This window comes from Pangasianodon hypophthalmus, chromosome 17 (assembly GCF_027358585.1).
Source record: "Pangasianodon hypophthalmus isolate fPanHyp1 chromosome 17, fPanHyp1.pri, whole genome shotgun sequence".
Lineage (NCBI taxonomy): Eukaryota > Metazoa > Chordata > Actinopteri > Siluriformes > Pangasiidae > Pangasianodon > Pangasianodon hypophthalmus.
The window spans coordinates 11,415,630-11,427,707 of NC_069726.1; the positions used below are offsets into that span (position 1 = coordinate 11,415,630).

At 37.9% G+C, this 12,078-nt stretch overlaps 1 protein-coding gene across 1 annotated transcript; it reads left to right on the top strand.

Moving 5' to 3' along the window:
- Nucleotides 1-447: 447 nt before the first annotated feature.
- Nucleotides 448-11,717, top strand: mtnr1bb (melatonin receptor 1Bb). Its single transcript, XM_034312728.2, has 3 exons — nucleotides 448-802; nucleotides 895-1,124; nucleotides 10,064-11,717. Exons 2-3 carry the CDS (start codon nucleotides 947-949, stop codon nucleotides 10,906-10,908), a joined length of 1,023 nt encoding a protein of 340 aa, XP_034168619.1. The 5' UTR covers nucleotides 448-802; nucleotides 895-946; the 3' UTR covers nucleotides 10,909-11,717.
- Nucleotides 11,718-12,078: the final 361 nt, after the last annotated feature.

Genomic DNA, 12,078 nt, shown 5'->3' on the forward strand with positions numbered 1-12,078 from the left:
AATTAAAGATGAATGTACAGGCCTAAACCAGTGAAAATATGTCACAAATTACCAAACGTGTCATTTAAAACGCTGGGCAGAAGGGGAAGCCATGTTTCTCTAGAATACAATGTAAACATTTTTCCTTCACATGTTCATAGTAAACAAACTGAGGATTCCAGAAATGTTTTATGTGTTGGAGAGAAAGCTTAGCCAAGTGGAAATTCACTATATTCACTATATTTGAATTCACCTTACCTGCTGAATGAATAACGAAGCCTTTAATATGAAGTTGAAAACTGCTTTCTGTGCTCTCGGAGCTGATCTGAGGTAACTGTGCGTAACAGCAGCGTCTCATCAGCGCGCGCTCTTTATAAAGACTCCCTGCACGAGCGATCTTGTGATTTGCCGCCTCTCTCTGCGAAGAGCCAATCCTCTCTCTGGTTTAGTGTGATTGCGCGCGCTGCGTTTACAATCCAGTAAACAGCTGCTAGTTAAAAAAATTATAACCCAGGATGGTCGGACGTTGCCTTGGAGAAGAGGTGCGCGCGAAATCCGCCTTTTTTTTTCATCTGGAGAGGAGCAAAGCGGGGAACAGTGCATGAATTTACGCGCCAAGAGGATGTAAAGGCTCGCGCTGTACCGTCGTCTGTGTGGCATGCAAATGGAGACACCAGGGATATGAGCGTTAACACTTCTGTAATTAATCAATTAAGCAATAGGATGGTTGTTTTTTTTTAATTATGCAAATAAAAAAAACGATTAAACTGATAAAACTAAACAGATGATGATGAAGATTAAAAAGAAAGACAGTTTGTCCACTGTATGTACTACATCTTGCAGTAATCTATTTCTTAGTAACACCAATAAATATTATTCTAATAAAGACTAGATGTTCTGTTCACAATATTCCAGGTTGTTTGAATGAGCTGAGCTTGGAGGAGTAGTCGCTTGAGTTGGTTCCGGCATGTCAGAAAACGTCTCGCGCGTCAGGAGCCTGAGGGAAGTGGGCCATTCTGGCGCGCGCCCCGCCTGGGCCATAGTGCTGCTGGCCAGCGTGCTCATCTTCACCACTGTAGTCGACGTGCTGGGGAATTTGTTGGTCATCATTTCTGTGTTCCGGAATCGTAAACTGAGAAATGTGGGTGAGTAGCATAATAATTCTATAGTATTTACATATATATCAATTCAAATGATCTTATTAATTTTCCTTATAAAGCACAGGCGTGCTTTTAGTCACTGAAAAAAAATGACTAGTTTGTAGATTTTGACAAGGATTCTGGAAACTCATTGTCAAACCAGGTCTTCAGCAAAAGTTTAAGATGTAACTAACTATGTACGCCTGTAGAGCATTCATTGCACTCTGAAATAAAGTTGTGTATGTGTGTCAAAGATTGTGCAGGCATGTCTGGAGTCAGTTACTCCAGTGCACGTGCCAGTGAGATGCACTTCTTGAATGGGAATTCTGTGAAATAATTAGGCAGTGAATGATGAATGGACGTTTGAGCTCATTAGCTTGAGCGTCGGCTGTTATGTGTTGTATCATGTGCATCATGTGTTGTATCATGAAAAGGTTTTACACTTTAGCTTTGCCAGTTAATTTAGATGCGGAAGATAAACAAAGAATATTAAGTTGCAGTTGTGTGTGTGTGTTTTAAGAACTTTTTCCCCTTACTTTTTAATGCTTCTGAATTGCACAAACATCTGCTTTCATGTATTCCTATAGCAGGAGTGTTTGACCAGTCCTGGTGGGCTACAGCCTATACACAGATTTAATATGTTCCTCTTCTAACACACTTGGCAATCAGTTGATGAATATGTTCTGTTATTCACACTCCTGCTCAGTGTAAGTGGATAACACACCAGGAAAATGAATGTAATGCTAAGTTCTTTCTAAAATAATTAGAATTTCTTCTTTCAGAGAAAACATTTTTAGGCATCAGTTCTCGTATCCCTGTATCACATTTATTTTTTGACGATTAAGCAGAGGTTGATTATTTGAGGGGAAAAATACACTATCAACATTATACGTTTTCAGTTCATGCTCATAGTAGGGTTTTCTGCATTTTACTACTGTCAGTTTTAGAATCATAATATTAATGAAGACAATAACAATATGAAATAATAGATATGGAATTATGTAGTGACCAAAAAAAATGTTTAAAAAATCAAACCAATTTCATATCTTGAATTATTAGCAGTATTTCTGATAAAGCTTTGCACACTCTTGGCATTTTCTTAACCAATTTCATGAGGGAGCTTCACCCAAGAGGTGAAGTTCCCAAATATGGCAATTTAATTTTAAGTAAAAGCTGCTTATTAAAAAAAATATACATTTACATATTTGTCATAATAACAAATTTCAGCCACAAGCCTTTGTCAGTATGTCTTTAAAAAAAAATACATTAAACCTAGCGTGTCCCAACTTTAACTGGTAGTGTATACGTATTACAATATACAAAAAATGAATAAATGAGTGAATGATGAGTAATATTCTGTGCACTTAACCATTGACATTTGCAGAACTTGCTTGAATAATGTAACAAAGGTGGATAGCATAATCTTTGCTCATCAGCTATGATTAGAAGCAGTATTAGGGCAGTATTAGGATGATTGATAGTGAACATTCATGCTGGGTACTAGGCATATTAATTTTGTTGATCATAATAAATGTGTGAATGGTTTTTCCTTTATATTTATTTTAAAAATTGTAAAAAGGCCAAGGCTGGTAAATATGAATAGGAAACTAAATATATCATCTCACTGTAAATAATAGTTAATAATCAGAGCTATATGCATGATAACATTTGTGGAAATTTATATTTTGTGAGATCTATCAACAGTGGGTTCTATTTTACTCAGTCGGAGGACAAAAAAAAGAAAATAAATTTTCATTTTAAAAAACTCCAGGTAGAAGCTTTTCCATGATTCCATATAAGGGACACTTTGTGCATCAGATTAATAATTCCAGCTCTTTTGAGTGTGTCAGATTGTTTGGATCAGTTCACCAATAAGAGCTGTCTCTTTGGCTCCCGAATGGCTTACTGCCATTTTTTTTTGTTCTCACCTGAACAAAGTTTGCACACAGCAGAGTCAAACTAACATCTCACAATTCATGCTAGCAAACAGCTCAGATGTTTAAGAGAGAAGCATTTTGAATAATTTTAAATTACACTGCAAGACTAACAGCATTTTCATTATTCCTAGTCCTTTTTCTTCATATTTACTCCAGGGTCTTGCATTTTCTTGTTTTTACCCTGCTTTATGAACATTTTAGTTTATGACAGTGTTTTTGATTCTGCCATCCCTGACAACCTGTCATCTGAAGCTACAGTGGGCACAGTTTCACCTAAACTGGACAACTGAAGGTTGGGAAACCATTGCCTTTTTTTCTTTAATCTTCAACTGCCCAATGAGTCTGTGCCCACTGTAGCCTCAGATTCCTTTTCTTCGCTGACAGGAGTGGAAGCCGACATGGTATTCTGGTTTTGTAGCCCATCTGCCTCAAGGTTTGACATGTTGTGTGTTCTGACATGCTCTGCTGCTCACCATACTTGTGCATAGAGGTTGTTTGAGTTAACATAGCCTTCCTGTCAGCTCGAACCAGTCTGGCCATTTTCCTCTGACCTCTCACATGAACAAGGCATTTCCATTCAAAGAAATGCTGCTCACTGGATGAGTCTATGTAAATTCTTGAAAATTTCAGGAGATCAGCAGTTTCTAAAATACTCAAACGAGCCCTGTGGCTCTAGCAACCATGCTGGACAGGTTACTGACATCACATTTTCCCCATTCTGATGTTTGATGTGAACATTAACTGAAGCTTTTCGCCTGCATAGATTTTATAGGTAGTGCACATCAGTGTAAAAGAAGACATAAGGCATCAAGCTCATCTAATAAGAAACAGATTTTTACATATTTATCACTGGGTATTTAAAGCACTCTTGAAGCTCATTTTACTGTCGCAATTAGATTTCCAGTATATAACACAATAAATTTCTGCGACATAATTAAGGGGTGAATCTTGAAAAATTAAGACATAGAAATTGGTAAAATGGTAAAAATTGATCAAATCACCAATTGTAGTTCCACATTTTGGTCTTTAATTTAGTTTATGTGATAATGCGAATGTTATTTCATATATGGCTTTATGTATTTGAGAAAAAGAGTGGAGGTAACACTTTGTCATTATACTATTTAAAGATTTCACAAAATCCAAACATTTAAACACAATTTCTATGTAAATGCAAAAAGACATGAAATTGCCATATTGTCATATTCTTGCCAAATTGCCAACAATTTGAGCGAGTTATTGTCTTGGTGACAGCATGGCCTCCAGACCCCTGGTTCTTGGTTCCAGAAGCAAACTGATTTTGTGGTGGAAATGTGTGCACTGGTTTGAGATTAGGCTCCAGAACCTTGTCAGTGAAAAACAGCTGTCTGTGTGTGTCTGGCCTTGATTTCAGAGCTCTGCTTTGATGTTTGGACCCACTGCAATCTCATTTTTGAAACAGAGTGGAGTGTAATCCAAGTGCCAAGCAAAACATCTGCATGCTAGTTGTTTGGTTTTTAATTGCTATTATATAAACAGTTAAAAGAAATGACAGAGGCATGACAGATCATGCAGATGATTCTTCTTTAAATCTTTCATATTGGGATCCTGATGCAGCATCAGTTCACAACTAACGGTAATCTCTGTTACAGTCTATGGTAAACATGCACAAGGCAGCTTTAAAGTCAGCCTCATTTTCTTTTATTTCTGATAGGTATGACTCACACTTCTGATCATCTACTGTCTGTTCATCTCAGATTCATAGGGTAGGGGGGAAACCTGCCAAAATGTACATCTGCTTTATCACTAGTTCCTCAGCTGCTAGTTTATGCTTTTTACAGCATGAACAATTCGTCTTTACCCAGGAGGAATAAAAATGTATTCCTACAACTTTCATCATCCTATCTTTAAAGAAATGCAATGCATCTAGCATCTGCTCACAAATATATGGTAATCATGCATCAAAGCTAAAAAAAAAATAAAAATAAAAAAGAAAGAGCAAGAGGACATAAGAAACCATGAAATCCTTAGTGTGTGTGTGTGTGGGGGGGGTGCCTATGGGGGGGGCTCGGGGAGGGGGGGGGGGGGGGGGGGTGAGGTGCCTATGGGGGTTTAAAAAATATTTCCCTTAAGCACTCAAGAGCCAATATGCTGGCATAATAGCATACTAACCTATTAGTTCGAGAAAAACAGCAATGGTTTCGGTCAGCAGCCAGCAGTTACTGAAAGATTCCCTAAAATCATTATTTTTCATTTGCATTTTCATTTTTGTATTTTATGATTTCAGTGCATTAATTTAATAAATAACAAAGAAAAAAAGAGGTCATATTAAATCTACTTTTACTTTTACTTTTCCAAACTAATAAAGACAGAGAGAGAGAGTGAGGGAGAGAGAGAGAGAGAGAGAGAGAGAGAGAGAGAGAAATTCAGCGAGAGCACAGAGGTCATGGAATCATTAAAACACTAAAACTCATAGTCAATTAAAATGGTTTATGGAAAATTTGAAAAGGATATCTCTGACTGATATATGTACCTTAAGGTAAAAGAATCTGTGCACCAAGCTAATTTCCATATTGGAATATTTCAGCTTATATAGATCTCAAGTGTACAAGATGTTTAGTCTCTCACAAAAAAGAATAATTCCACAAAATACCATGTATCAGGTGAGAGGTCAGCATTGTACAAAATTGATTTTAAACATTGATTCTGAGCACACAAAATATTTAGAACTCTTTCTTAACTATGTGTTAAACACTTTTAACAAATTGCTAAACTTTTTTTGTTTACCACTTGCATCATTATCAGCCATTACTATTATTACATTTGAATTTGAAAGTGTTTTTTAAAGTCTGTTTGAAGGGTCCAGGGCTCCATAGTAGATGTGTTACTGCAATGTTACTTTCTCATTCTCATACTTTTACTTGGCATCCATTTCACATGTTTTGTCTGTCTTTCTTTATATCCTCTTGTCATCTTTTTGTCTCACTGTAAAGACACATTTGAACTGTTGTTCTTCCCATCTGGCTCTGACACCCAGAGTCATATAGAGACTCATAGTGCTCTCCAGGTGGTCAGGAGTTTTTGTGAAGTTTATGGCATCATAAATTCTGCTATGTTCCAAGATATTTCAGGCCAAACCCTGGCCAGGAGATTCAGACTTAGCCCTCTGCTTAGATTCAGTGCTGTTATCCTCTCCAGAACCGGTATCAAAAAATGATGAACCATTTTGAAACCAGTGATTTGTAGGAAAAAAAATCCTTACTAAAAAAAACTAAACAAAACAACAGTAAAATTATACAATGTCTCTCTATCTTTGAGCTCAAATTTTCACTTACTGCATATTATTCTTTCCTATTCATGTTTGCTTATTGTTTTGAAGGTTGCCAACAATTCCATAAGGTACTATATTTGTGTCGTGCACACAGGTACATTAAAAACCAGCAATAAAAAAGAGAGCAGTGGCAGTGGTTGGCACTCATGTCCTTCATAGTTGACCATGAAGAAAATAGTAATCTTATACTTCAATGCATCTGACCCAGCTCTGCATGTGGAACATTACATTTAATAAAATCCATTTTCTTATCCAAATCCCTTTCTATATCTCTTATAAATGCATGTTGATAATTTTAACAGCGGGCTTACGTAAGCATCTTACAGAACCTGGGGACATTTTTAAGGACAGTGGAGTGCTATAGCAGAACAGGCGCCTTTGATGTGCACAATTTGAACTGACAGTAAGGTAAGGAGAGAGACAGCAGATGGCCAAACTGATGTTATTTTGTTGCAGTGACATTATTTGTAACACTTTAATGCTATCATGGTGCACTTCTGGCCTCTGATGTCCACCAAGATGTGCTGCAAAGTTCTAATTAAATTTTTTGCAGGTGATTTATTCTAGGAATTCTATAGTAGATAAATATCCCTTGTTAATAGAACAAATAAGAAAATGTTGGCCTCTGTGAAAGGCCACTCTCTCATTTGTGCAGTGCTGAAGCATAAAATCATATTAGAAAATCTTGAGACTTGATGGTATGTTTTGGGGGGCTAACCCAATTTCAAACATTGTTGGCAAATGTTTTTTTAATGTTTGAAGTCTTTTCAAAAATGCATTGATGTACAGTCAGTCAGTGTATTTTACCTAATACAGCACTAAATGTGTGTTCTGGGGAAGTGGCTTGTAAAGTTTGTTGGTTTTGTTGGCCTGTGTGTTATTGTAATTCATAAGGAAACATAACTTTTACTGCACACCTGTCAGATATAATCATAAGCAATCAAATTACTAGGTTATGTAGGTTATGATTTGGCCATACATTAATAGTGTAATGAGATAATGGTCCCAAACTAAGAGAAATGGTTGTGGAAAAACAAATCATTCTGGATTTAAACACTATTTAAAACCTACACTCTGAAATGAAGAGGGCAGTCCACATGCCAAACCTAAGAATATTAAGTAGTATGAAAAGTTCTGCATAGAGAAGTGTCCAATGCCCCCAGTATTATTGAACTTGCAGGAAGATTCTCAGTGCTGTTATTTATTGTAGACAATTTCCTTTGGAACCAGTGAAAGCCATATATCAAAGTCATGAAACTTCCTGATATTACATCCTCATATAATAATGGACAGTACTCATAAATCTTTCTAGCTGAGCTTGAGAATTGCTCCAATCCTAATCCTATTGTTGAGAATGACAATTATTATTAAAGCCTCTGATACTGTTCTCTGTTGAATAGGAGAACTACTCAAAGTTCTGCTACTCTTCTTTATTGACGGTGAGAGTCACTCAAGCCTACCAGAACACATGAGGTGCAGTGAAGCATTCAGTATGTAAATTCTGGCAAGGATGTACAGTGAGGTCTTTCCTGCCCACAGGTGACATTCTTCTTAGTGCTGTAGGGTTGGTAGTCATAGCGTGTGACAAATGGTATTTAATGGAAAACACATCTTGACCTGCAACTCCATTACCTTGGTCACAGCATGACATGAACTGTTTGAACTGTGGACCCCAGAGCAGACACTGCACACTGTCCAATAATGCATGCAATTTGCTGACTTGTCTTCTGGTGAACACAAACAAAACACTGCCTTGATATAATTCCACTTTATATCAGCATCTTCCATTGGGTCATATGTCATGTTGCAGAAACTGCTGGGCACTAAATCTAGATTCTTTTCACCTGCCCTCATAAAACTAGCATGAACATGAACACACACACTCATAAGAGTCTGACTCCGTGCAAACATGCCAGTATGCTAAGGTCACTCCCAGGGGACCTTAATTTTCCCACCAAAACAGAGGATTAAAGCTCTACACTTTGCATCTTTGATCTTACTTACTCAACTCCTTGGCAAGACAAGAATGGGAAAGAGGACAAGTGTGACATAACAGGGATGTTCTATAGGTTACCTAGTGGGATCATGGTCACAAGGTGATGACTTTGCTATTGGGGTTCAGCAAGGAAACAATCACATAGTACGTTTCCTCCAGTTCCAAAGGAAATTGCCCTGGCAGTCTGGAATGTAAAAACTACTTAAGAAAACTTTTATGACTGAAAAATATTTTGTTGAAATGCTCCAGATTACATTACAGTCCCATTGCATGTGTCATTCACTTTATAGACTCATTTGTTTTTCAGTGTTACCAGCATTCTGTAATTGGGCAGAGAGTGATGATCAGCATAAATAAAGTTTTTTTTAAGTGCTGGATTAAATGTTTGAAGGTTTAAACTTTTGGGCCAAAGTTTAATTGTGAAATACATAAAATCTCCTGATCAAAGGATTATGATCAAAAGCAAAGATGAGTCACAAAAATGCCTAGAGGGTTCAATTAATGCAGAAGATGAATATTAAATTGGTGAACAGCCTATCTGTTTTACAACTCAGGCATTTTATCTATAAAATAACTAATCTAAGATACTATTGATCATTTAACCTTTTTGTGATTATGTACACTCCTGGGCAAAAAAGAAAAATGGGCCAGGCCCAAAATGGCAAAATATTAAGATTTTAATGGTCTTAACAACAAATAATTGGTCAGGAAATTAGCAAGAACAAATAGATAAAGGAACTTAGTATGGGATAGCTTTTCCCTTTGAATTCTTTAAATGTTTAAGCCTTGTGGCCTTTGATGGGCTGCATCAAGTGTGGCAGATAACCAATATAATGACTAATCTTTTAAGAAAAAAAAACATCCCAGAAGTTATTTTTGCACACCCAGACATGTGTTAGTTTGAATTTTAAATCAAATATTTTAATCATTATTATAATTTTTTCCCCCCTGTTTCTAGATTTCTAGAACAGTTCACTGCAGCAAAATTAAATGAGCAAATGGTGGCACAGGAGGTCTCAGGAGTGCATTTGTTTAATTCTTGCTAATTTTCTGACCAATGATTCACCCAGGGCTTTTGGCTGGGAAATGACCGCACTGTGATCTGAGGGACAACATCCTCCATGCACCATGACACCCTAAAGCACATCCAATGCATGTGATTTGTCTGCTCAATTTCTGTTCTATGGAACTAAAGAGAGAAACCATGAATATAATTGTGTGATATTTCTACACTGTTTGCCTCACTAATGTTTTTTTCACCACCCTGTATTGTTGGCAGCTCTGCACAGCAACGACTAGTGAATGTGACAGTTGACAAGTCTATGCACCTCCTAGCACAGACAGTCACTGGCTAAAGGGACTAGTGTCCTGTAATGTGCAGCATCAGTAGGGAGATTGGGGTCTAAATTTTTCCCCTCAGAGGATTAGAATCTAACAAAATATCCTTCCCTAAGCACCTCATGTTCACTATGAAACCGAAGGCCACTTAGTTATAGCCTATTACTTCTTTTCATAAGAGCTATACTGCTATCATGTTGCCACCTATTTACAGCAGATTCAATTAAAGTTTTCCACATGCTGTTTTGTAAATTGCATGCTGCAATTCCTTGGTGTTATGTTAGCCAAATGAATGTAGGAAATGGTGTCCAGAAAAGCAGCTCTGCTTTTTTTTATTTTAAAAACTTTCTTCTTATCCTTCTTTCAGGTAACATGTTTGTGGTTAGCCTGGCCTTTGCTGACTTGGTGGTGGCTTTCTACCCATACCCACTGGTCCTGTACGCACTGTTCCATGATGGATGGTCACTGGGGGACACGCAATGCCAAGTGAGTGGCTTCCTAATGGGCCTGAGTGTAATTGGTTCAGTGTTCAACATCACAGGCATTGCTATCAACCGCTACTGCTACATTTGCCACAGCTTTGCCTATGGGCGCCTCTACAGCTTCCGGAACACATTGCTACTGGTGGCACTCATCTGGATGCTGACTGTGCTTGCCATCCTCCCCAACTTCTTTGTAGGCTCACTGAGCTATGACCCCAGGGTCTACTCATGCACATTCACACAGACAGCCAGCAGCTCATACACAGTGGCAGTGGTGGTGGTGCACTTCCTGGTACCCATTGCAGTGGTGACCTTCTGCTATCTCCGCATCTGGGTGTTGGTCATCCAGGTCCGGCGCAAAGTGAAGAAGCAGGAGCATGGCAGGGTGAGACCCAGCGAATTGCGAAACTTTGTCACCATGTTTGTGGTGTTTGTGCTGTTTGCCATCTGCTGGGCACCACTGAACCTTATTGGCCTGGTGGTGGCCGTGGACCCAGAAGTAATGGCACCACGTATCCCTGAGTGGCTGTTTGTGGTCAGCTACTTTATGGCCTACTTCAACAGCTGCCTCAATGCCATCATCTATGGGCTGCTCAACCGGAATTTTCGTAAGGAGTACAAGCGTATTGTAACATCTGTGTGGATGCCACGGCGGTTTGTATCAGAGACATCTAGAGTTGCCACAGATGGCCTGCGAAGCAAACCCTCACCAGCCATCAACAATGAGTGAATACGAGACAATCACTTTTCTCTCTTCAAATGGGAAATGAAGTTTAGTGAAATGCTCACTTGAAGCCCAGCTTTTATTTAATGAGCATGTCATCACTTGTCATTTGGGAAATTTGTTTATGCCTTTTTACACAGCTCAGGGTGCTTGTTTTCTTTTTGCCACTGTGAAAAGATCAGGTTCAAAGCACTGTTATTTTTTTAAATCATTTATTCTGAAACTATGTATATTCTACAGGGTTTGCTTTAACATCATTTCTGCTGGTGATATCAAAGAATTTTGTCTCATGCATTTATTAAAGATGTTTTGGTACATTTTTGTGAAAGTGCTGGATAGGGTTTCATTTGCAAAACTCTTATGTTCAAAATCTGACCTTGAATATAACATTTCAGATGTTGTAGAACTTTTTTATAACTAATGAAAAAATGCTGAAACGTATATAGATTGATGTGTGTAGAGAGAAAGAAATGGGGTCAATTTAAAGGCAAAATCTGTCGAAGGACTAGTAAAGCTGGATAAAGCACAACTTTTAATCTCCTCCTAATGATTCAGCCAAGAACAGTATTAGCTTTTAAAACACATGAAGGACGAGGAGGCTCATCTAATATATTCTGTTAGTCTCTTTTCATCCATACATTAAAGTAATTGGTAATATGTTGTGTTCCAGAAAAATGTGCATGACAGTATTATGTAATCTTTTATTACTTTGTTTATCAGTTTGTGAAAAATAAGCCACAGACAAAAACATATAAAGGTGAAAGATTGACAGGAAAGAGGTTTTCACATTCAGGAAATGAGATATTAAAACCTGTCCTGGGCACAAAAATGCTGCTTTACCAGTGACCTCAATAAAGAAAGGATTCAAAACAAAGCAATGCTGCTCATACAGCTGGTGTCAGTGGTGATGAAGGGGTTGGGCCGGGAATAAGAAGGAAAGAATGAGATGTGTTTAAACCGTATGGCTTCAGATCCACACAGGATTATGTGGAGTGTATGGGAATTGTGTGTGCAGTTGGTGGTGATGAGAATGAATGATTACAAAAACTCTTTACAATAATTCAGCACACACGAACATACCCAAACGCAGAGAGTTTCCTACAGTGTTATGAAGATGAGTTTACAGTGACAGACTCCTGCCCTGAAGTGCACACACACACACACACACACACACAC